This window comes from Haliotis asinina, chromosome 6 (assembly GCF_037392515.1).
Source record: "Haliotis asinina isolate JCU_RB_2024 chromosome 6, JCU_Hal_asi_v2, whole genome shotgun sequence".
Taxonomy (NCBI): domain Eukaryota; kingdom Metazoa; phylum Mollusca; class Gastropoda; order Lepetellida; family Haliotidae; genus Haliotis; species Haliotis asinina.
In genome coordinates, this window is record NC_090285.1 from 59,287,336 (window position 1) to 59,313,988 (window position 26,653).

General features: G+C 41.6%; 2 protein-coding genes across 2 annotated transcripts in view; both read right to left on the reverse strand.

Moving 5' to 3' along the window:
- LOC137286372 (origin recognition complex subunit 3-like) overlaps positions 1–14,554 on the reverse strand; it is a 34,577-nt gene extending 20,023 nt beyond the window's left edge. Inside the window, exons 1-5 of the mRNA XM_067818188.1 lie at positions 14,434–14,554; positions 13,792–13,834; positions 9,466–9,554; positions 8,475–8,622; positions 37–197 (exon numbers count right to left, since the gene is read on the reverse strand). Coding sequence (XP_067674289.1) covers positions 37–197; positions 8,475–8,622; positions 9,466–9,554; positions 13,792–13,834; positions 14,434–14,460 — 468 coding nt within the window. The 5' untranslated portion in view covers positions 14,461–14,554. The remainder of the gene's footprint in view (positions 1–36; positions 198–8,474; positions 8,623–9,465; positions 9,555–13,791; positions 13,835–14,433) is intronic.
- A 9,097-nt stretch (positions 14,555–23,651) lies between these two features.
- On the reverse strand, positions 23,652–26,141 carry LOC137286957 (protein jagunal-like). Its single transcript, XM_067819006.1, has 2 exons — positions 25,954–26,141; positions 23,652–24,153 (listed from the first exon to the last, which is right to left on the reverse strand). The coding sequence occupies exons 1-2, from the start codon at positions 26,040–26,042 to the stop codon at positions 23,670–23,672; spliced, it is 573 nt and encodes a 190-aa protein (XP_067675107.1). The 5' UTR covers positions 26,043–26,141; the 3' UTR covers positions 23,652–23,669.
- Positions 26,142–26,653: the final 512 nt, after the last annotated feature.

The following is a 26,653-nucleotide window of genomic DNA, read 5'->3' on the forward strand; positions in this document are numbered from 1 at the left end:
TATGATCATGCAGTGCAAGGGAGGCAGTAACCGCACCAAGTCTGGGTTTGATGTCAGCTGGGAGATCATCTTGGAGAGGGTTGTCTTCAAGTTCGGACAGTCCTTAGAGCGAAGAGTTGCTACAAGGGAGCTAACTCTTTCCTTCAGCAGCTGCACAAGGTTGGAGAACATAACTGCATGATCTGGAGTGTTGACACCTGCCGAGAACAAACACGTTCATTACTAGTGATGACTATAGTTTGATGCATCATTACAGCAATAATCATTACGTCCATATCCACAATCAACACCATCACCGGCCACAGACTTATCACAGTCAGTCCACACAGGGGATTAAAAAGCCCAACACCCGACAAGTCAGTTTACATGTTGGGCAATCAAATAAATTATAATGATGCCTTACTTTTGCCTGGACTACTAGATAATTTTCGTTTATGGTTTCAAACTGCAAATAATCTTTGATTTCATTTCATACCTGCTCAAAATGTATCCATGATATTTTGCAATGATAAAAACATTAACATCAAATACCTTGCTGATCTATTCTTTCATTACTTCTTCACCATGATTATGTCATATACATCAGGGCAAGTGGAAAATTAGTCAGGACAAATTACTTCCTTTAAGTCACTGTGGCAAGTGACTTTCAAAAATATTTGTGAACCCCTGCCATATTCACATCATTATCATACCTACACCAGGAAGTTACCACAGTCTTATATTTGAGGGTCCTTGGGACTCATATTCCTTATTTTCAGGGGTCCTGGACTAAAATATGGGGGTTCTGGACTCTAATACTATTTTGTAAATTCAGTTAACAGTAAAATTCGAACAAACCTGTAGAGGTTGCAGATTCTTTGAATAGAGTCCTCCTTGGGGTACTTATAAGCATTTAAATGTTCTTTAAATTCTCGCGACAGTTGTAACTATATTTTTTCAATAAAATATATACAAAACAAAAAACATCGTTTTTGTCTTGTGAGACCACCCCTACAGGGCCCCTGGCCCCTTGACAGCCAAGAGCAGGTAACTCTTCAGACTATAGCCTCCAGCAAAACACTTCCATTCTGTAAGCAATACAGACAGAATGTTGGGAGGTGGGTGGCCTTACCCCAAGGAGGACTCTATTCAAAGAATCTGCAACCTCTACAGGTTTGTTCGATTCTTTTTCATAGAGATCCTCCTTGGGGTACTTATAAGCATAAGACAGACTCCAAAAGACTGATCTTAGGGAGAGGCATTCTGTCTGCTCATAAACCTGACATAAGATGATAACCTTTATTACGTTTAACTGGAAGTAACAAGGAATCAAACTTACCTGGTCACGTGACCTTCTATGCCTTGCGGCAGGGATGCGGACCAGGGCCAGGCTATTACACGGTCTAACCCTACCTTTCTATGAGAAAGTCGTAGGGTGCTTATAAAAAATGCCCCCCCCCACCCACCCTTTTTCTCAAAAACGGGAGTCCAGACAGGCGACCGATATATCAGGGTCCATTCTCGTGCACTGGCCAAGGTGCTAGGGAAGGACTGAAACAGTCTAGACCGGTAAAGCAAAAAATACCACCACCATAATAGAGCCCACCACCGGGATAAAAGATGGAAAGTATACAGTAAGACACCACCACCAGTCTTCTTGTTGCAGCTACAATGTCAAATGATCGTTTGTCAAATGATCGTTCGTCAAATGCAAGGGTAGCTCAATCGGCTAGGGCACTCGTGCCCTGCCCACTGGTGAGAACTGACTGGCCAAACCGAGCACGCTCGCTTGACAGTCTGTCTAACTGATAATGACGGATGAACATGCTCGGTCGGCTCCAAATAGCAGCGGAGCAGATCTCCTCAATGGGCAAGGCAGACGCATATGCCTTAGACGTCGCCACAGCCCTAACCGAATGAGCTTTCAAACCCTCAGGGGGCGTACGACCTTTCGAGGTGTATTCCATACAAATGGCAGAGACAAGCCACCTAGATATGGTCTGCTTGTTCGCCGGAAGGCCAGCCTTGCCGCCACCATAACAGCAGAACAATTGATCATTCTTCCTAATGTCTTTTGTTCGTTTGATATAAGCCTTAAGGGTCTTACGGACATCTAAGACGTGAGCACGTCGAAGAGAGGTACCGGGCGGCGAAGGCTGCGTGAAAGCAGGAAGCTCAATAGGCGCCGTAACGTGAAAGGTGCTATCTCTCTTAGGACGGTAAGTATCTGGCAGTTGAATGCTCACTCTGTCTTTGTGAAACACCGTTAATTCAGGGTTGGCGGACATAGCGTGTATGTCGCCTACCCGCCTGCCAGAGGTTACCGCCACAAGAAAAGCAGTCTTCCATGTCAACAGCTGGAGGGACAGAGCCGACAGGTTGTGAAAAAGAGGACCGGACAGCCAATCAAGAACGACTGGCAAGTCCCACGGGGGACTAATCCGCCGGACAGACGGACGGATTCTGTCCACGCCTGCAAGGAAGCGCTGAACTAGAGGGTGCTGCCCCAACAATGCACCATCGACAGGAATGTGGAAGGCAGAGATTGCCGTGGAGTAACCTCTAACTGTAGAAGCGGCCAGACCGGCTTCCAGTTTAGATTGCAGAAACTCCAACACAGATACTAGATCTGCAGAAAAGGGATCGAGAATCCCCCTGTCGACACACCAGCGCGCATAACAGGCCCATCTATCCTCATATTGAACGTTCGTCGAATCCCTCCGCGAAGCCAGAATTGTGTCTGCAACTGGTGCAGGAATTCCTCTCGCATGGAGGCGACTCGGGACAGCGGCCAAGCCACCCACTGAATCCTGGGATTGGGGTGTGGCGCTCCGTTCTGGGATAGTAAGTCCGGTCGAAAGGGTAATAGTACAGGAGGCTGAGCCAGAAACCTGAGAATTACCAGAAACCAGCCGACCAAAGCGGTGCTAGAAGCACAAGTAGCCGAGCCGGTTGTGCGGTCAGCTGCGAGAGGACTCGTGAGATCAGAGGCACTGGTGGGAACGCCCAAAGTACTCTGTCTGTCCAATCGAGCAGAAAGGCGTCGTTGGCTATCGCTCTCGGATCCAGTATCCTTGAGCAAAACACAGGAATCTGGTTCGTCGCCCCATAGCCAAACAGATCTACCTGGAACGACCCGAACAACTGGGAAATAATCCCGAATATCCCCCGATGCAGCATCCACTCGTGTGGGGCTAGTATACGTCTCGATAGTGCATCTGCGCGGACGTTGTCTATGCTCGGAGATAAACGGGGAGTACCCGAATGTCGAACTGGTTGCACCAAATCAGAAACTGCCACGCCTCCTGAAGGAGGGACGGAGACTCTGTGCCGCCTTGCTTCAGGATATACGTCATAGCGGTCTGGTTGTCCATCTCTAGGTGAACCACTTGACCCCGCACTGACTCCACGAAGCTCTCGAACACCCGGCGGACTGCTTTCAATTCCAACACATTGATGTGTAGGGTAACTTCGTCCTCGGCCCAACGACCCGAGACCGATAGTTCGCCCAGGATGCCCCCCCAGCCTGTGAGGGAGGCGTCCGTCTGAATCGAGAGGGAAGGTGTCGGTGTCTCTAAGGGGATCCCCCTGGACAGATTTCCGACTTCCGTCCACCACCGCAGGTGAGGAATCAACCAAGCGGGAGTCTCGAGAATAGTCTCGTAGCTCTCCGAATGGGACCACAACTGGGCTAACACCTGTTGAATGGGTCGCTTCCTCAACCTCGCACGCCAGACCACGTCCACTGTAGCCACCATAGTGCAAAAGCAAATGAAGCCAAGTTCTTGCTGTGGCTCTGGGGAACTCGAGAAACTGAAATACAGTTCTCTGAACTTTGACGATGCGGTCTGGGGCTAGGGAAACAATCCCCTGAGCCATATTGAACCGTGCCCCCAAGAACACCAGACCCTGCGTGGGGGTCAGGTCTGATTTCTTGAGATTGATGATCCAGCCGAGCTTCAACAGGATGTCCATCACTTGGTGTGTGGCATCGTGTGATAACAGGAGCCCGAGGGCCCTCAAAAGCCAATCGTCCAGGTACGGATGACAGCTGAGCCGGAACCAACATAAGTTTGGTGAACACCCTCGGCGCTGTGGAGATGCCGAAGGGTAGAACCCGAAACTGATAACACTTCCCGTCGAACGAAAACCGAAGGTATTTCTTGAACTCGGAGTGTATCGGATCATGGAGGTAAGCGTCCTTGAGATCGACTGACGTGAGCCAATCCCCTGTCTCTACGGAAGAGATCACTGACCGCAGTGTCTCCATCCTGAAGGACGGAACCACTATGAACTTGTTCAGCCCCTTGAGATTCAAGATAGGTCTGAACCCTCCGTCCTTCTTGGTCACAAGGAAGTACGTGGAATAAAACCCGTCTTCTTGTTGACCTTCCGGAACCATCTCGATGGCAGCCTTGCCCAGTAACTACTGGACCTTGGCACGGATGACCTCTGCTTTTTCCCGGGAGAACGGCACCAGCGTGTGCCGAATCCCTGAGAAGCGTGGAGGGTCTCGCTTCCACTGTGGCATATGGCCATCCCTGACTGTGGACAGGACCCAGGGATTTGAAGTGGCTGCCTGCCATTCCGAAAGGAATAGTGACAGCCTGCCGCCTACAGGGACTTCTGACGCAAGGCAATGTACCCCCACATTTGGCAGTTCTCCGCCTGCTTGTGTGGGGGACACCAAAGGCTCTGGGCAAATGTTTAACGGGAAGCCGGGGCAGGCTTCCCTTTGCCCCGAAAAGGCTGCTGTTGCTGCGACTGCTGCAACGCAGGCCCCTTGCCTTTGCCTTTTGCCCTCTTGCTACGTTTGTGCTGCAGCGGAGCAGTCCACTTAGCACCTTCCTTCGCCGGCGCTGAAGGGTAAGCTGAAGCAAGAGTGGGAGGCCGTTGGCGAGACGAGGAGGGTTGCTCTAACAAGGGCTTAGAGTCCTTGAAAGTGCTAACAGCCTCCGCGGCCTCCCGCACAACCTGTAGTGCCCGAGGGAAGAGGGAAGATCCCAACCTGTAGGGCAGAGCCAGGAGTGCCTGCTGGGTAGCGGGGGAGTACCTGGCTATGGATAGCCATAGCCGACGCAACCCCATGACGGCCCCCATCATCTGGCTAGCACAGCACCTAATGCTGTCCCTCGCCAGATGAGAGTGCACGTCCGTAAGCTGCCGGCCCAACACTGCCGACGGAGAGTCGTCAGCAGTGCTCCCATGATCCAACAGCTGCCCCTGCAAAGCAGAAAGGTAAGCCGAATGGACCACTACTCTCAGCTGCTGGGCCGCACACCTATATTGCTCCTCAAAGGAACGATAGGCGGACCTTAGCGCTGGAGCGGCCGTGGAGAAGGGCGGCAGCCGCCGGCCCTGCCTGGCCAAGGCCAAGGAAGAGGAGGACGACCCCCCCAGGGTGACCGAGGCGTACACACACTCGTCCACCACCGGCGGTTCGAATAGCGAATCCTCATCCAGTTGATATCGGCGGCTAATCTCCGGGAGATCAAAGCGCGACCGGGTACCCGAAAGGAGCGGATTCACTACCTCCCCGACCAGCGATGGGAGCAGGCGCAACCTCGCCTCGGCGACCTTAGTAGGCGCGAACGCCTCCCCTGGGAGCCGAAACTCCAAGGGGTCGGGCTCCGACACAGGAATAGAAACTGGAGGTAAGACCTCGGCAATTTTCTCTCTAACCTGTTTGAGGGACGAACCGAACGAGTATGTGACCTCCTACTCGCACTCCTCCCCAATCCCCTCCTCCTCGATATCCATCTCCTCACGCTCCTCAGACAGGGAACCTTCACCGTAAAGCGAGCCTGTCGAGGGCACTACCGAGACGGAACTCGAAGGAGCAGAGAGACTGAGAAGGGCCGAGCCGCTAGGTTCGCCCCTGCCAGAGCCCGAACTAGGTCGCCTGGGCAACTGGGGCAAGCCCCCCACCGGAGGGTGACCCGAGAGCCCAGGAAATGGATAGGATGTCGATGCCCCCAGTGGCTGGGCAGCACTAGGCTGCCTGCCCACCGTGGCACTAGGCGCGCTGACTGAGGTCAAGCTGCCGGCACCGGGCGTCGTTTCCCCACTTGCCCCACGGGACAAGCTGGGGCCGACTGCCCAAGGCACATCCGCCTGAACGCTCAGGACGGATGCCCAGAGGGAGGAGCGTTCTCCGAGCCTAAGCCCGGGCCGTGGCCTCCCTCAACTGAACCACCATGGCCGTTCAACGAAGATCGGGCGTCCAGTTCCTTTCGGAAACCAGACAGCGCCGAATCTATCATTGATTGTACCGAAGACATCTGTTGCTGAAACAAGGCATTAATTGAATCAACAGAGATTAATGGTGCTTGCGAAGTAGGGGTAGGTGCTGAGGATAAAGCGGCAGGAGAAGGGGAAGGGTCCCTAGACACCCTGGCCTTCTTAACCGACCCCTCCGAAGAGGAAGCTGCGCCTTTCTTTTTGTGGGAGCGCTTAGATGGAGGGTCCTGAGCCCAGATATCCCCCCCCGCCTTAAGTAGGTTGGAATAGAACAAGAAGTCCGCGTGTCTAGACTTTCTGGTCTGAGGGGTAAAACCCGCGCACACATCACAAGACTGATCGTCGTGATGACATTCCACTAGGCACCTTATACATACATCATGCAGGTCTTTACCCGGAATGGAGGATTTGCATGTTGAGCAGGATTTAAACTGCAAGGCAACAAATAACCTCCTAGTGTTGCGTAGTAAACAACAAATAAAAACAAGACACGCTTGGGCGCAAAGCTAAAACTAAAACTACCTACGTAGTTAAGGTAAAAGCTAAGTGCCACTACACCATAGTTTACGACATATTTTTTATAAAAATAGTAGTAAATATGGAGATAATATGAATAAAGTACATAAAAGTATAGCTAACACAAGCTTACTTTAAAAAAGACCGCCATAAAACTGAAAAGTTTTGGCGGGAAAAAAGGGTTGCCTTCCACCATTATGCTAACCACGTGGCTACCAACAGGGACGGCAAAAGTTACAACATTTTGACAAGTAAACTGTTAAAAATGATTCCTAATGACCCATGCGTCTAATAAAGAAACCATACATACAGTTTGAGCCTGTGTGGTACTCATCTTAGTACTTGTCTTTGTCTTTGGTAAGCAAGAATCTCTGTGAACGCTGAAGCACGTCTGCATAGGCTGGCGACAGAAAAGAAAGTGTTTTGCTGGAGGCTATAGTCTGAAGAGTTACCTGCTCTTGGCTGTCAGGGGGCCAGGGGCCCTGTAGGGGTGGTCTCACAAGACAAAAACGATGTTTTTTGTTTTGTATATATTTTATTGAAAAAATATAGTTACAACTGTCGCGAGAATTTAAAGAACATTTAAATGCTTATAAGTACCCCAAGGAGGGGAAAAAGAATGTAATATTGTACAATTCATTTACTGGTTTTATACAGTGTATTATGATCATCACTAAATTGCAAATGATGCGTACCATAACCCGGCCAGTAGAAGTCCCAGTCTTTACTTATTGTTACCTGATCAAAATTTTTTAGAAAAAGTGTTTGGACTTTTTTCTGCATCCTTGTGAATCCACATCCCGTAAATCCCTGCCACACATATATTGCAGTCCACCATCCATATCCAGATCACCATCCATACACAAAATCACTGTCTACACTCATCATCAACATCCACACTGAACCACAGTATCATCATGGAAACAAGACAATGACTATTTCAAGTGAAATATTCCAGTCTAAATAATTTGATGTTGATGTTCCTATGCACAAAAACAAAAGGCACTGTAATACCTATTCTCTTCCCACAGAGGTTACTTGTCATATCTTCCTACGAACCTCTGTTCTAATACGCCCATAATTCGCGGTTCTCATAAAATGCCCTAGCGGCAAAAAATGGCAGCAGATTTATTTCCCTTTTTAGTGTCCAATCAGAACATGTGTTACATCGACCTAGATTCATCTTGACAAATGCAAGCAATGTGGAGAAACAAAAATGACATGACTGAGTTCTGTCTAGAAGAAACATTTGAGTATAGCGCTCGAGAAGAGGTTCTAGTTTTCACGATGCATCTGGAAATTACCAAGATCTTGCAAACGATCACTTTTGAAACAAGGTCGCTGATTGCACTACTAAATCTGATTGCCTTCAATCATGTGTCTTGAACACTCGCACCATAAAAGGGTCGTATTAGAACAGAGGTTATGTAGGAGGATATGACAAGTAACCTCTGTGGGAAGAGAATGTGTAATACCAGGAGGTGAAACTCTAAGTCATCTTAACTCTGTAAGATTCACAAACATTAATAAGATTCCGGTTGAAAAGACTAGCTGGCTAACTGAAGGCCACAAGGGCCTGCAAACATTTAAAACTGCCAGCCTGATACAATAACAACCAGGCTGGGTCTCCAGGCTGTCAATTCTTTCGAATACTGGCCCTTACTGTTTTTCGGAAACTATAAACATTAAAAATAAGAATAAACAAACAGTATGAGCGTGAGTACATGAATGTTTCTCACCTGTGATAAGAGCTGCTGTTGGAATCTCCTGAATAGCCTTGCGAAGTTGTCTTCCTTCCTCTTCATCACCACTGCGAGGACAATGGCTTGACGCTGCAAAGGCCAAAAGCTCCTCAAAGATCTGACTATTTAGGTCCGACTGCATGATCTTAAAGAAAGAACACAAGCTATTAAAAGCAGCGCTCACACATGTTTACATGCAAGATGACTGAGTGAGTTTAGTTTTACGCCACTTTTGGCACTATTTCAGCAATATCACGGAGAGGGACACCAGATATGAACTTCACACAGTACCCATGTGAGTAATCAAACCTGTGTTTTCAGCTTGATGAGCAAATGCACCAACCACTAGGCTACCCCACTGCCCCTGAAGATTGGTATCTTGTGAATGAAAGACATTTGACAACTTTCCCACCATTACTTTAACATTGAGCAGGGATATATTCAGCTCACTTCAGATCAAGAAGACTTCAGCAAATGGCTAAATACTCCCAGTAAAAGCAGATACTATCATAACTAATGCTGTAGCTTCGCAGAGGTCACTTGAATTATCTTTCACATTAACAGAGCAAACAAGGAGTGGCCTAAAACATATTGAAAGCACTGCTGATGCAACTCTGAATTAGTACATTACCAGTTTCAAGAATCCAATTTGTAAAGATGTTTTTCACAATACATAATTTACATAATTTAGCAGCTGAAGGTACTTAGACTGTAATCCAATAAAACTCTGTAAACTTTACAGCTTTACAATTTACAGCCCCAGCTGTGTTGAGCAATTACCAGAATCATAAACAAGAGTGGTTCTTCAACATCACATTGAAAAGCTATAATGCTGCAACTGTTTTGATTTATTTTTTATTACAACCAGTAGTTGATGACGGGAGAGTCAGTTTAGAATTCAAGGCACACAGGAATCACAGTTCATATTTTTGTGTTCCTGGTGGCCATCCATCCACACACTACCCTGAATACAAAAGCTGACGCGCACCTTTATATCTGTGTCCACTATCTCCCACAGGGACTGGTAGGCTTCCAGTCGGGCCCCACATCCTATATCCTTCTTGGTGAAATATGCAGCTGGAACAATAGAATGTACAATCAGCATCTGATCACATTCGGTGAAATGAGGTTGTTTTCAAGAATATTGTACTTACACAAAAAATTGAGACAAATGCATTTTACACAGCATGTCAACTGAAATACCATGAACTCACAATTGCTATGCCCATGATTGGTAATTTTCATGATGTAGTAAAAAATTCTAATAACATTTTGCATCAATAAACAAACCAAATTTGTGAATGCTGTTGCAGATGCTTATTCTTGAGTTCCATTCTTCAGAGGGAAGTCTTCAATTGGAAACATTTTCAAATCATCTCTTGTACAGGCACATCTGAATGTTGACAGTGTCAAGCAGCATTGTTTTAAAGAAAGGAAACACTAATTTCCTTAAGTTAAACCATGCGTTTCACTTCAACTATATACTGCAATACATACTGCAATAAGGCAACACATGCCATACTATATGGCAATATGAAAATCTGGTCAGTATCCAACCGTAATGCCTGATGACAGTGTCCAGCTAATGATCATGTCTATGTGAGAGAAAAAAGTGACCGATATTGTAAGTGCCATCCCACAAAGTCTAACTCAGGAAGCCTGTTCACCCAATTCCTTCAGCTATAACCCAGTTTCTTGGCAAAACGTACAAAACCTCTAACCACGATATTCTATTTTGTAGCAGTGGAAACCATTTACTCAACCACATGATTCTATTAGCAAAGCACCACAGTTTCATTATGAACATAAGAGGACACAAACCCAGCTTCACAATCTACAGAGCATTATTAAAGGACATTTATGAGACAGAGAAATTTATCAATAAGAAAAACGTCAACATGAAACACTTTTATAGAAAATGGAATGTCATTTCTGCAATCGTGTAACTAGAAACGAGCCTCTTGCATTCGCTGTATCATCTATGCATCAGCTGTACTGTTTAATCCAGATATGTCCAATACGAAACATTTTGTACTGTCTGCCTGTCTACTATGCAATTTGTTGCATTCTATTCTACCCATATATCCTCCTATATCTCCTACAAGAAGTATATGTTGTTGGGGACTGGAACCCCAAATAGCCACTTGACATGAAATCCAAATACTGCGAACCTTTCCAACATGCCAAATCACAAACCAATCTAAACCTTCATATGAACTGAACCGAATAATGAACTGAAGAGAGGAAAGTATCACTAACCCTGATACACTTCATAAAACTTTACAAACTTGTCAGTAGTAATGCATTTTGCAGAGAAAAGAGTAAGTTTGTGATTTTTTTCCATCCTCGTTATGTTTTTAACATACAGACTCGTGCCAGTTATATTTGGACACTTGACATGATTTCCATAATCCTACATGTTAATTTAGAGCAGCATAAATAATTTTCAAGAATGTGATTTTCATAAGATTCAAATTTTGCACATTTGTGAGGAATTATCTTACCTACAAACACATAATTGCTGTTTCATTTTCCATTGCTTATTTATAGAATGGCAACAATTTGATTGACAAACACAAAATGCAATAAACTCCTTTAACATGGCGGTCTATGGGATTGTGCATTGAGGAACCATACTTAAAGGTCACATGTAACTAAAAAGTCACACATAATTAAAACACAATTATCACTTATTCATGACATCCAATATATATTGCTGCTTGTTAAAAAACAAACAAACAAAATTATAAGCGTACAATCACGATTCAAAAGTGCAATATTTTGTTCTTGGGCTTACTTCACTCGAAACGAAGCCTTCGGGAGACTGAACCCAGTCATAGCTGGTGGCTGTGCACTGAAGTGTAATGATGGCTTCCGATTGGCTGATTCATTTGCTGATACGCTGAGGGCTCATTGTGTGTACAGAAAGATGATCTGTTTGATGGGCATTTTAGAAGTATGGCTAGTCACAAGAAAGTAAGATTCTTTATGGATAACAAATTCTTTTATTGTACTTGATGCACCGTTTCAGTATGGATCCATATACCGTTGTCAAACAAAATCATATACACTAGGAGAAGTTGTTATCCATTGAGAATGTATGTCGAGATGTTGGTATTTTGTAAATACATCTTCTCTGAATTTGAGTTCAATCAAATCAAAAAATCATCTCAGTAGAGATGGTGAACTACCGCGTGGTTGGAAACGGTCATTTGTCCAAGTACAAAGCAGGACTTGAAACTGACAAGAGTTTGCACCAGTTTCCTTCAAATTCAGTCATCCAAAAAAATGGATGCAGTTTTGCAACAAACAGACATAAAAACTTGTTATGTGTACAAGTATGACACCTACCTAATTACATAATGTGGCAGCGACAGGACTCAGATGCAAGAGTCATAAATCAATATATTTTGTGTATGGCATATTGCCTGATAGGTGTTAAAGGTCACATGCAACCAAAAAATCAAACATAATTAAAACACATTTACCACTTATTCATGACATATAATATACATTGCTGCTTTGAAAAATACAAATAAACACAATTATAAGCGTACAATCGCGATTCAAAAGTGCAATATTTTGTACTTGGGCTTACTTCCCCCGAAACGAAGCCCTCGGGAGACTGAACCCAGTCATAACGGGGTGGATATGCACTCAAATGTAATGACGGCTTCCGATTGGCTGTTTCATTTGCTGATAAGCTGAGAGTTCGTTGTGTGTACAGAAACATGATCGGTTTGATGGGCATTTTAGAAGTATAGCCAGTCACAAGAAAGTAAGATTCTTTATGGATAACAACTTCTTTTTGTGTACTTGATGCGTCATTTCAGTATGGATTCATATACTGTTGTCAAACAAAATCATATACACGAAAAGAAGTCGTTATCCATGAAGAATGTATATAGAGATGTTGGGTTTGGCAAATACATGTTCTGTGAATTTGCACTCGATCCAATCAAAAATCATGTCAGTAGATATGGTAAACTACTGCGTGGCTGGAATCTGTCATTTGTCCAAGTACAAAGCAGGACTTGAAACTGACAAGAGTTTGCACCAGTTTCCGTCAGATCCAGTCATCCGAAAAAAATGAATGTAGTTTGTTTGCAACCCACAGACAAAAAAACATGTCATGTGTATCACACGTGCCTAATTACATAATGTGGCAGACACGGGACTCGGGTGCACGAGTCATAAATCAACTTATTTTCTTTATGTGGTATAGTCTGATAGGTGTTAAGTTCAAATTGCACGTGGTCATTGCATGTTGTCTTTAGCAGACAGGCAGGCAGACATTTAGGTGTGAATAAACCAGACACTGAGCTTTCTCTGTGACAGAGACCGCTTACCACAATCAACAAGTTGTTTTACGTAACGAGTAGATTATTTACTTGTTTGTGTACACAACCAAGATTAGACTACTGCTCATGACCTCAGACGCTGGGCATGCACACTGTTTCAAGCTCCGCGAATCTATTCGCTGCGCATGCGTTATGGACGCAGCGCAGCGCAGCACAGCTGTTGAAACCAGTTTTTCCCCCAGCGCTCAGGGGAATTTACTGTAACGTTTGAACTCCGATTTCGCGGGCTTTTTTTCATTACGTTTTTTTCAACTTTATAGGTTGAATTGGCATTTTTTATGATTTGTTTTGGTAAGTGCATACCGAAAGGTACCAGAATCTGCAAAGTTGTGTTTTACGTTGCATGTGACCTTTAAGTTCAAGTTGCAACAAGTTTTTTTATGTCAAGAGTAGATTATTTACTTGTTTGTATACACAACCAAGATTAGACTACTGCTCACGACCTCATACTCCGAGCATGCATAATGTTTCAAGCTCCGAGAACCTTTTCACCATGCATGTGTTATGGGGGCAGCACGGCACAACTGTTGAAACGAATTTTTCCCACAGTGCTGGTGGAAATTTAGTGAATCGTTTGAACTCCGATTTCGCAGGCTTGTTTTTCATCATATTTTTTTCAACTTTATAGGCTGAATTGGCATTTTTCCTGTTTCGGTAAGTGCATACCTAAAGGTATCACAGTCTGCAAAGTTGTGTTTTACGTTGCATATGACCTTTGAGTTTAAAAATGTGATGTCATTTCTGAAGCGATAAGACTGAAGTGAAATTATGTTTGCCGAGCAGAGATGACTTCACATTTGCCTGTCAAATTTTACAAAGATCCATCCTAAACTCACTTCATGAAAATTACTCATGCAAACTATGGAAATGACGTCACGTGTCCGAATATAACTGGCATGGATCTGTAGTTTGAAGTCAAATGAACACAGTGATGAAGTGATATAAAGAACTACCTGGATTTGCCACTCTCTTCTTTCCTTTGTAAGCAAAACAACCCTGAAACGAGTAAATATATAATACACTAGAAGTGGTTGAGAAAATGATTCTTAGTACATGTATATTGTTGGAAAATGAATGCCTTTGATGAAAGAGTTCTGCCCATACCGCTTCTTCTTACATAGTAAATTTGCTCCAGGGGAATATTAAAAACACTGTAATAAGTTCATTGAATCGATTGATTGTTTTTCTAGTTTACTGAATGCATATTCATGGGGAGGCATGCATGTCAGTTTGTAATTTTGGTTTTTGATTGAGGGGGGAAGAGGTACACTTATCTACCAACTTTGACATGTATGACAATACTTCCGATTTCAAGCATAAAATATGACATATCTCATATCATACAAAATCAAATGGGACCATTCTGTCACAAACAAGTACCTATAAACTGGACAACTGATAATGTCTGGGTCAGGGAGTATATATGTCGAGAACTGAGTCCGCAAAACAGCGATTAGACAAACCGCGACCTGTAAACTGCATTTTCAACGTTCCGGTGCAGCAGCACGCTGTCCCAATTTTGGTTCAGTTTACTGAAAGTCTAACTGAGCATACTTAGCATACCACACTGAGGGTATAAATATTTCGTCAATTACCTTTGAGACAGATTCTGCAGTATCCATATCTTCCTCCTGTTCGCGCAGAATTTCTAAATTTTCCCGCACCGGAAATTTGAGAAGACTATTTCTTTTGCAAAAGAGCTTAGACTTGGATCCTGTCTACGTGGGTTAAACTCATTAGCGTTTTACGCGAAGTGAACCAGTTTGAGAAAGAGTGTTGCCTCCCTTTATTAGTGTCATCGCCAGTAACTATTTTACTACAGCTTTGGGGACAGTTGCCTTGACTTTAATGCAAAAAAGTTTTATACTCAACAGTAAGCGCTGAATGTGCCATTTGGTATGCAGGATATATCCTCTTGCGTATTCATGCCATGGCATTGTAACATATGTCATGATTACAATGTCTGAGTAAAGTACAAATTGTAGTACTCTTTTGGTTGAGTCCCATCTTAGATTCGAAACCGCACCCTCAGAGTCAGGCAAGTACTAGAATTTATACTTCTCTAAGAAAGTGTTATCCCAATACATGACGTTACATTTGACCACTTACGGAAATGGCTTTCATAATAATCCTTGTATTCTGATTTCGGACGCTTCTGTTTCTTGTTATGTGCTTTTTATGTTGTTATTGCTTGTAGTTCCTACACACACACCAGACTCAAAATAAAAGTAGGATTCCTAGCACTGTAATTCTTAAGCTTTTCCATATTAATTATGAAACTGTACATTCCCATGAGACTGGCCCGATGTGTTTCCCCCAGCTATTCAGGAAACGGGTTTAAGAATCTTGCTTGTGACAGATCGGTTAACGTTCCTAATACAGTGGAAAAGGTAGTAACATTATATTTCACATGCATCTATATGTACATACATTTGACGATTGCTAAATGCGTTGTGAGAACTGGGGTTTTAAAATGAGAAGATCGATTTGTTGCAAGAGCATGACTTTGCACAAAGGATAGTCTATTTTTTAAGGATTTAAATTATCTCAGTTTTGATTTTGTTGCATGTACATGTAACCATAAAGGTCTGATCTGCTTGATGCCTGTTTTTTTTTCTATTTTATCGATGTTAGAGCTTTTCTTCTGAATCATTCAGATGGTAATAATTCAATCAGCTTGATGATATGCCTGTCCAGGGACAATGGGATTAAGGTAAAGGTTGTCTTCACATTTTCTGCTCAATGGACACAGAAGTCGCAGAGGTTAGACAAGTCATAGTTAAATTTCTATGCTTCTCTTGAACAACTTACATGCCGTGTCCAAAGCTGATTTTGTACCAACCATGACAAGCGTTGTCAGTACAACCTAAAGTACTTCTTTGGCTTAACTCATACGTACCCCAGCGCTGAAGTTTCCAAGTAAGACATGAAAAACAAATTCTGCAGCTTTTGTTCAGAAAACTGTGTCAGAAAACACGAAAAGGTAAAAATATTATGATCAGTTTGAGAACTTATTTCGCATTCTTCCGGCGATGTTCTGATTTGTGTGCATTCTTTCAAACATGGCCACCACCTTATATCTGGAATATTGCGGAGTGCAGTATAAAACTAAACTCACTCACTCACTCTTCCAAACACAATGTTTGTGTTATGTTGCTTCACAGACAGATTTCCTCAGAGCATCACCAGATTTGTCACATCAAGGAACAATAAACTGCTTATTAAGTGCTTGAATTTTACACAATACACTTAGTTTCTTTCCAGAAATGGCCATGGTTTCTCACGTACTAAGAATATATTTGGATTTGGGATTGTAAATATAGACCTCCAGTCAGTCATGACCTCAGACAACCGGCAATTCCTCGTAGCTTATTGTAACACATTGGGAAAGTTGTAAAGGTATTGAAGTGGGCTTAATGCCGCTTCCAAAGGTATTTCCGTCATGACAGGTCAGTTTGGTGAGGGAGGAGAGACCGAGTTTTGCCACTCGGGTAAAATCTGCAAGCATTTATGAGTATGGTGCTAGGCAAACCCAGAAACAGGGATTCAAAACCACGAACTCAAACCGAACTGATGAAAACTGGACCACCTTTGCCTGAGATGAACTAGTTCCGGTGGGTGTTGTCACTGTGGAACATTGCTTGTGTTGCTTCACTCAGGTTAGGAATGAAGCCTCCAGTGACGTTGTTTAGGTGAATAGATCACTTTGGTGGAACCTCTGATACGAGATTTTTAAAAACCCACAGGATGTTAGGAGGTCAAGTTTGAACCCATTTTACTAACAAATTATTGTATAGTTACAAAAAGTTTGTCATTACTTATGTGTAGTTTTCATTGTCATTTTGCTTTTTACATTCAAATAGAATCCGTATAGTTAAATTACTTGAGACAAGTTGTTCTCTGGCTATGCATTTAAAAAAACAGTAGACTGTACCCTGGCCAAATTTGAAAAAGTGACATCTGTTTCTTGAATCCTATCATGGAAGTCCAAGATGGAGTGAGTCTACTGTTACATGGCACTCTGCAATATTCAAGCTATATGGCAGCAGTCTGTAAATAATCGAGTCTGGACCAGACAATTCAGTGATCATTCTGGGGACCAATGACTGGTCAACAAAGTCAGTGAGCCAGACTACCCGATCCCATTAGTTGCCTCTTACGACAAGCACAGTCACCTTTCATGGCAAGCATGGTTAACCGGGACTTTCACTGTTATCAAGAAGATGGATGATGAGAATCTGATGGATTTTAAGTACTAAAACAAATGTAACTTCTTTAAATTTGTTTATTCAGGGAATCCAACAGGGAAGAGAAACATTTATCAAACTAAATTGTGTAACAGGTTCTGTTGAATGCCATAACTCTAGAGCCTGCTGGACTGCTTGGCACAAGTCTTTGCAAAACTATGGCCATAACAACTTCAAAGCAGGAACTGACCACCTGATAAAAGAGTCTCATATTTCAGTCATCTTGTACTGAACCAGACACATGTCCTCCAGGCACAAGACTAGAGCACAGTACCACAGACAACGTCCACAAGGCATTAGAGGGCAGTACCACAGACACTGCCCACTAAACACCACCGCATAGTACCACAGAGGACAGTGTGTTTTGTGTAACAGACTGTATTTTGTACAGTTGCACTTCACTAGTTTTTGAGAGAGGTATCATTTTGCTTATCACTGACGTATGTACAAAACATGTCCAAAATCAAAGTTTTCACTCCAGTACGTACATATCCATGACAAACAAAATACTTTGTGCAAAAACAATTACGCAGTAAGTTTTTATAGATTTCTTCACATCCAAAAAATTTAAGGTGCAGTCTCTTCCCATCACAATAACACAACATACTGTTATTAACAGGTGTTTGTGAATCAAGTTCTTCCGTATACATTTGTACCTGGAAAACCTCAATAAGATATTCCTTAAGTCAAAACACCATGTACACTATATTTTACTGAACTATCAATGTAAATATATTATATGTTTCGAAGCTTCAATGAAAGGTTCCACAGAAATAATACTTTTAAGTTCTATAAATGTGTGAGGAACAGACATTGTCTGTCTATGTGTGTCAGGCATTGAGGGTCTTCTGTCTATGTGTGTCAGGCATTGAGGGTCTTTCTAGTACATCACAATGAACACTGCTGGTTAATCATCAGGCACCTGTGTACATTTGATCCTGACCAATGACCATGTGCATTCCTCACTCATTGTAGGACCGAGGTCACGGTATTGATGGTATTAGATTTGTATTCTGACAAAGGAGTCTAACAACACATTTGAGGCTTCATGATGCATGATGAGACATGTTGCTGACATGGGTTGTAACAGGAAACCTTCAACTTCAATACCACCGATTGCAGCTTTGTCAGCCCTGAAAAAATACCCATGAAATCAGCATTCACAAGATGTAAAGATAGAGGCACACAAGACTTTGATGATATAATGACTGATACCAGTTACTTTCTTTCCTTCTGACAAGCATTTATGATTTATAATTTTTTTAGCATTCCTATAAATAATCACATGATCATTCAAACTGGTTCCCTGGAAATTATGGAACATTTATTTCACATACTACAGCTGATCATTCAGGAATGTCATCCTATTCTGTCAGAGATCTTTCACAGACATTCACTGCATTGTTTTGGTGGCCATTAAGGCATTTATTACTCACTCTTGGAAGATACTCCAGTGTAATATTTGTATGGCAATTTGTCACAAGTGTAATACCTCTTGACGTATGATGTAATAGTTCACAGTATATGACGTCACTATGCTATTGCTACTTTCGTAATGGTACTACACCTTGCTTGACTCATGGAAAGCTGAGGATCATCACACTGTAAGCAATTTTGCCACAGTTTCTATCAAACTATGTTGGAGAGTAATAAACGAAATACTAAACTTACTTCCATGAAATACCATTTTAATAAAACTCGTGAAAGATTTAGTATCAAACTCGCTTTTATTTATTTGATACCAAATCATTAACTCATTTAATAAAAATGGTATTACCTTGCACATTGTTTAGTATTCTCTATTTATCACAATCTACTGAAAGTAATTCTGTCATTCAGACTTTCAACTTCGGCTGCAGGTCTTATCCCACTCAGCATCATCAACATGCTTCTGGATTGACCATAGTTGGATGGATGTCTGAGTGATGTCTCGCTGACCACTCTGATGCACATATTATTACTATTAGAAAGAAGAGCAAAGGCATTTGTCTTGCAATTGCTGTACAAAATGGGAATCACTGACCTTGACAAGTGATTACATCCAGCTGTTTGCTAAAGAAGTGTTTCAACATGCTGCAGACACTGTGTAGTTAAAGTCACATCAGAACAAGTTGCTCAGTTATAGAAACATCTCTGCTTTTCTTTGAATCAGCAACACTGTCAATAATGTATGATCACACCTGCCAGTGACATTTGAGATCTTTTATAACATCGGCATCAGCCACAGACATAATGTCTGACATTCCAATAGGCTAGTTTCATCATCTATGAAATAGCCATTTATTCCAATTAACTTGTGTTTGCCATAAAGAGTCTGCCTTCATCCTTTCAGAATGACCTTGCTGCACTGTTTGATTCAATGTTTCAACTATGTCTCCTCCTCTTCCAGAACACATGGACCTGCTTCCCCTTCCTCCCAGGGAGAAAACTGAGCCAGGAAACTCATCAGCAGGTATAACGTGTGATGCAGGATAAAGAACAGTACGTGTAGACATGTAACCTTGTAACTATGTAAAGTATAGTAGCATCACTTTGTTTGGATTCTTGCCAAGATATCAAGGACAGTTATCTCCCTTTAAACACACAGCTGACTGTCGGAAAGGTAACATGTTCTAAAGAAATATATAACTATTTTCAAGCACTTAATCTTATGAAAATGTTTTTACATGCCAATAGAACACCCCAAAAAGAGGTCTTTATTGCCTTGTTCTAGGTCTGTACCTTTTCTCAATCTGACCTGAGGGTCCCCATTCAGTGTTTACCTGATTTAATTTGTGTGAGTTCATCTCACTTGAGTATCATGGCTATTGAGCAATTAACATGTGGCAGCATTGTGTTCAACTAAAATTGTCACACTAACTCCAGGGATTGATACAATCACATCTAGTGCACCTGCTAGCATGCCAGAACAAAAATATGGTTAGGGCTGTAACGATTCATGATGCTGATTCAGTAAGACGCCTGACACCATCATAGCATACTAGCATGCATGCTGTAGTTGTATCTGTATGTACTGCTCAATATTTACAGGTACAGCAAGCTGTGATACAATAAAGAACATCTGCTTCCTGAAACGTGTTTAATCTACTTGATAAGGAATGTGACAATATACTTATACAGTCACCTTAAGGCCCTTCCTAGATGCTCAGTATCTGTCAAAGGATGAGTAATATATATCCTCATGTCAACATCTGACACATTAAAACAATTCATCAACAATTTCAATTTCTGAGTCTCTGGTTATTCTTGGTGCTGGAATGTAGTTTTTTTATGATGTCAAGTGTTGTATTAATATCATGTATCACTTTCTAATGACACTCTTGCAATACCTTCAAACTTCAAGTCCTTGCAAGATTCAGAAACAGTTTAGAATGCCTGTAGATCATGGTAATTGTAGCTGTGTACCAATTAGGATTTACATTCCTCGTCCAAGTGTATCGTTACAGCCCCAATAACAAATATGAATGCTGTTAGTCTCAGAATTTGAACAAATAAATAAGGCACACAGTAACTCAGGCTTAACTCAACATGCTTAAGATCAACACAATATGATAACATGAAAAAGAAGAGAAAAAGATATGTTTCTCATCAAACCACCTATATTTTAAAACCTAGCGAGTACTTTTTTCAGTGGAATCTGGATTGAGCCAAACATTTTGCACTACTGATATGTCTTCAAGAACTTTCTATCCTGCACTACCTAATACAATATGGTACACTATGGCATATTGTCTATAGTTGGTTTTCTCCCAGTCTTGGGAAGTACATTCAACACTTTCATTGTTGTAATGAAGTGCTCAGTCTTATTATTGGTTATAGTCTTACATTTGTTGTTTAAAAACATAACTCTGCACACAAGGATGTGGTTTAAAAAGCCCAAAGCATGATTTCCATGCCATTCTTAAATTCTGGCATTGATGAGAAACCTTTCTTTACCCATTCTAACAAGACACCTACTGGGAGGAGTCCGCGAGGGACATCATTCCTGAGGAGAGAATGTATTTCACAAAATATGACTGAAAGTCATCAGTTAGTAGAAAGATGAAGATCATAGAATATCAAGAACTTCAACCCACATTGAAGTACTGTGTCAAATCTTATATGTTTTTTCAGTTCTCACACTGTTTCTCATGCAGTATCAACAATATAATGGGAGGAGTCCTAGAAACAGGCCTCACATCACTCACTCACCATACATGCTGGGATTGCAAAGTTTACAAAATGTATTAATAAACACACCAAAATAATTATTTTTATCCAGCTTTATTTGGTAAAAGAGATTCATATGAACCCTGAAAGATATTTCTAAATCATTTCACATTTTGCAGCTCAATGATACAAGCCAAATGAAATTTGATATGAAGAAATAACCTTCATGTAACACATCCCAATCATGAAACTTTCAGAAAATGAAAAAATGCCCACATAGATAATGAGACAACATCTTATACTTTCACTTTTCAGTCATACATACATTTCAAGCAGGCTATTCCTAGCTCTAAGTTGTCAAACACACGCTTTAAACCTATTTTTTGAAAGGTTAAAGTTTAATCTGAAGCCAAGTCAAATTATTGCTGATTTGGTAAAATTATCGGAGCATAATGGTAACCATGGTAGATACATATGTACAGAGTACTGTGACAAAAATGTACAGCAAGCACACAACCAAAAGTAGCAGGACTGAGAAGTATTGACATCAGTTTGGACAGAACATCACCCTGTGTCTTCTTATGTTAGCAGGAAGACTGTTGTCAGTTGTAGATGTTTTTTCTAGGCTCTAGTTTCATCCACTTAGGACTGTACTAGCCCATCACAAAATGATGATGCTTTTATGTGGCTTTCAGAAATATTCAAGCAATATTATACATGGGAACACCAGAAATAGACCTCACACTGAACCATCCTTTAGGGAATCAAACTTGTGATAAACTTCAACCACTGTGCCCAACTGCCCCCTTAATTTAGTGTGTATCATGTTACATGAACATATTCCAAACTAGGGATGGCTGTTGATATGAGACTGATAATCATTAACTATATACCTTCTGACTACTGATAAATATCAGAGAAGTGACTTTTAGCCATCAATCTTTACTTCACCACACACCTTTATAAACTTTTATATACTGATGGCAGTGTTTTCATATCTATAATCTATACTCAATAATATTCTTTTTCCATTGATCTATTCATGGGTTATTGACCTTTGTATAAAGCCCTATTTGAACCACACTGTGACAGTGTTTTATGTTTTCATCCTACAAACTTTGACTGTATAGATTACAGAATGGTATTTACTTGCTACATAATCTCCAGCATCACACAGCCAACACTCCACTCAATGTGTATCACAGAACATCATCTGTGAGTGATGATATCTTTTTGCATGTGCCTGCAACAGTTAAATAACTCCTGACACCCCAAGAAGGAGTGGTGACCAGTTATGCATGACCAACGCTTCCCATTACTGGTGAAGCACACACACACACAGAGATAGCACCTGCAGGAGATGCCAAGTGCTCCTGATAAGCATGCTACAAGCTGTATCCATCCACATGCTGAGTAATGTTACTTGATACCCATGTGATGCAGATAAATTGATTGACAGGTCTATGCTGAAAAACCATTTGTGAAAGACAGGCTCATGCATCATGTCATATTTAGTGTTGGGGGTGGTGGTTGGGGGACCTCATCACTGCATTACTCATTAACACTCCACAGAGTATCTTGCGATACATTCAAATCATTCAGTAAACACTACGTCTCATCAGTAATATTTCAGACTGTTTTTGTCGTGACAAGTGCCTCAGGTGCTTAGAAAATTGATGGTAGACTAATAGGTTGCTTATCATTTGGTTGTTTAATTCCGCTATCGGCAATATTCCAGCTATATGACTGCAGTAGGTGCCGTATCAAAACATAATACAAGTTAAAATAACTTTCAAAGAATCCATCACTAAACTTGAACTCAGTTCCCAAAACAGTACTCTCTGACCTGACAGATGCTCTCATGAATGAAGACACGTTAGTGTAGACTATTAGTAAACATCTACTTCCCCTACATGTATTGAATAAAACAGCATACCAGGTGAACTTCGAGCACATACTGACATTATCATGGTGAAAACTCAATACCTACAACTTCTATTTGGGGGAATATGTCTACATGTACACCATGACTACATGGAGGAAGCAATTAGAGAGAAAAATTAAATGACCAACTATCAAAAGTTTTGAATTCTAATACATGACATCTAAAGTTCTAATGGAAGCAGTGGCTTGCTGTTGTGGCAGAAAATGAAAATTAACTGATGGTCCCATTTTCTCCTTTCACTAGAAAGGAGACAAAATAAGGCAAGATGGCGCTGACCTCATTGTTGATGATGATGGGTCAGAATACAGGATTGTTTGACATAGCTATTATCTCCAGCACCCTGCCACTTAGTTGTCTGTTCAAACATACTAATCTTCCATATTTTTCAAATCCAGGGTTCCAACTACCCATTCAAACCATTTGATAGCTGGCCGTTAAGGTCAGTATTCAAGAACACTGAAAACATGCAAAACACACTTGGGTAAGATGTTTATCCTTCTTTGGGTTTTACAACACGGGGTCGCCATGCTTTCACAAGCACGGTGCCAAAATAAAGTCCAAAGATGTGGAGCTGCACTGCTACAAGCAGGAACAAAAACCACACAATAACTGCAGGATAGCCAAACATCACATACGTGTACTTCTTTTCATGGTAGTATTTGCCTAAATCATCAGCCACATCTATGAAACCAAATATGACTGGGAAAATCCCAAATACAACAGTTCCTAGCATGTACTGTTTGATGAGAAATATTTGGTTGTGAGGTGTTGATTTCCACCCCAGCACAGCAGCTACAACACTGATGAACCAAGCGTACTCCCAAGACCGTGGAGCTGGTAGATCCCAACGACGCAACATCTTCACCGACATCCCGAAAAAGGCAGTTAGAGCTGGCAGTAGACGAATGAACATCATGAAGCCTGTGACAAAGTGAAGGAACAAATCTAGCCTCAGTCTCGACTTGTTTTCAGTGCTGAAAGAGAAGAAAGATATGTACCAAGTGTAAAGATAGACATAATGTATCTTGTGTGAAGTCAAGCTAAGCAATATTATAGCTATATAATACTGATCTCAAAATACAGGAGTGAGGGCCAGATAATCCATTGATTGATCTCATGAGCATCCATATGTAGAAAGAATATCTAAATTTGATTCTTTAAGGTTTATCATGCATCTGATACTGCGAAGTAATGAAATGGTTAAGTGTACTGAATAGTTTGTAAGATTTAGTTATTATTCTCATATCATTACTATAATATTTCTTACCAAGAATTCAGTAGAACGGATAATATCGTCTTCCCTCACGATGTAAAATGTATTGTTTCTGCATCCATTATGAACATTTGAGTGAATTTTACATTACACAAAACCCTGATTAGCCACTACCAAATCTTCAGGAACTGGAAGTTTTAAGTAAATTTGAGTAGCTGAGTAAATCAGCATGATCCCATGACCAAAAGCTATGAATATATAATGCCTTTATGAAAGTGTTCAGATGTAAAGAGCATTGTGTATTCATTGCTTTTGTACATGTGAGCCTTGCCCATTTAGACTTACTATTTTCAAAATTCCATTTTGTGACAGATCTGAGTGGGTTAAATCACTAATTTTGAAGTGATTAGGTGTGACACTCTGAAAGTATGTGTTTTTATTGCTGATGGGACTCACACACAACATGGGGCATAATCAAGTGATTTCAGTTCACAGAATACAAATATCTGGTGACTTATTACAGCTGTGATATTGCTGTAATATTGCTAAAAAGTGCCATTAAAACCAAACTCACACACTGACTGAATATAGAAAATGCCATTGAAAATATAAGTTGGCACATCTGAAGGAAAGCAAAAACATACAAAATAACAATAAACAATGGTTACAGCACACGTGTAAATAACTAACTGACAGATATAACAAACTGACAGTTTGTGGGGCACAACCAACTAACTTTAGAGGTACTGGTTACATGTAGTATATGTGATCAAACGCATATAACAAACTATCTTTATAATCTGTTGAGTTTAGTTTAACCTTAGGTTTCACTGTATTGCACCTTTGGGTTTCCCAATAGCACCACATGGCTTCTGTAGTACCACGCGGGGTCGAGCTGATAAACCCCATTGTCTGACTACTGCTTCCTTGGCAATGCTAATTGTAATGAGATAACTAGAAAACATATGACATAAATAATTAACTCTCACTACTGTAGTTTTGTGTAGCTATTGATAGATGACAAAATTAGAGCAGAACTGCATACAAGCATGCTCACATATTAGGCAATTATTTTCCTTTTCATTGAAAACTGACCACATGATATTGTAGCCTGGACGTATTTACAAAACATTTGTCAAAGAGGCGAGATGCTAACCCAAAATGACAACTTAACCAAAACTTTGGAAAGGGGTACTCAAAAACAGGGCAGAGGTGAAGGGTAATTAACAGTAATGAACACAAAGGATTCAGTTTTGGAAAGATGGCTATTTCAAGGTTTTAAGTAAGAGTTGGGGTACCCCACGACTACTCAAATACAATTTCAGACGTGAGATCAGTAACAGCAGCTGGCGCCATAATGTTAACATTCCAGTGTCGACTGAAAGAACAGCGAATTGCGAGTATTTTTGCAACATGATCACAAGTTGTGTCCATTAACCTGCATTCTTTCCGTTGAAACGCATGTAAATGTCTGATCAAATCCACTAATTACTGGCAAAACATGCATCCATTATGGGTCAACGTGACAACTGATTAAACTAAACAGATATTTGACCCTCACCTTACTTTATACTGCCCCGCGATACTTTCCCTGTGCCAGAAATCACTTCCATCTGACCCTTCTGGCCTTTTCCCGAATTTGGAGGCCATTTGGAGTTGTAAATACAACGTAAACTGCGGTGATTGAAAGTTTCAACGAAAGGACACGGTGAAACAACTGGCCTTGGCCAGGAGGGTTTGGTCGCTCCCGATATGGCAAACTTGACTTCCGTTCCGAAGCCGCATCGCTAATATCAATACAAAATTATCATTCCCCAGAACGTCAATGAAGTCTGACGTTTTAATTGTGCAGTACATACGTCATTAGTCCTAATGTTTATTCTATAACAAAAATAAACTAAAACCAATTTCAACGATTTGTTAGGACAATAAGCGATGTTGCCGAATTACCGGAAATGGTAAGCGTTAAAGTATAAATTCAAAAACGAAAAGAAACAATTTATAACCGAACGGAGGGCGAATCAACTCCTCTTGATTACCTTGTAATTTAATCAGATTCCTTGGGACTGTTGTCAAAGAAAACCAAGAAAAGCACATTCAAGTGTACATTTTTTCATTCATGGGCGGACACAGTTTTTTAGAGAAAGGGGTGTATGCAAAGGGGTGACGGTTTCAGTGGTCGTTTAATAAACTTTTAGGTCTAAAACGGGGAGGGGGCACCCCTGCATTCCCCGCCCCGTCCACCACCCCGTCCTCCCTTC

Bases quoted from the DNA above. Each gene is read 5' to 3' on its own strand.
- LOC137286957 (XM_067819006.1), bottom strand. From the start codon at position 26,042: ATGGCCTCCAAATTCGGGAAAAGGCCAGAAGGGTCAGATGGAAGTGAT. The intron at 24,154-25,953 runs GTGAGGGTCAAA...CTTCTCTTTCAG, and splicing joins GCGGGGCAGTATAAAGTAAG to CACTGAAAACAAGTCGAGAC.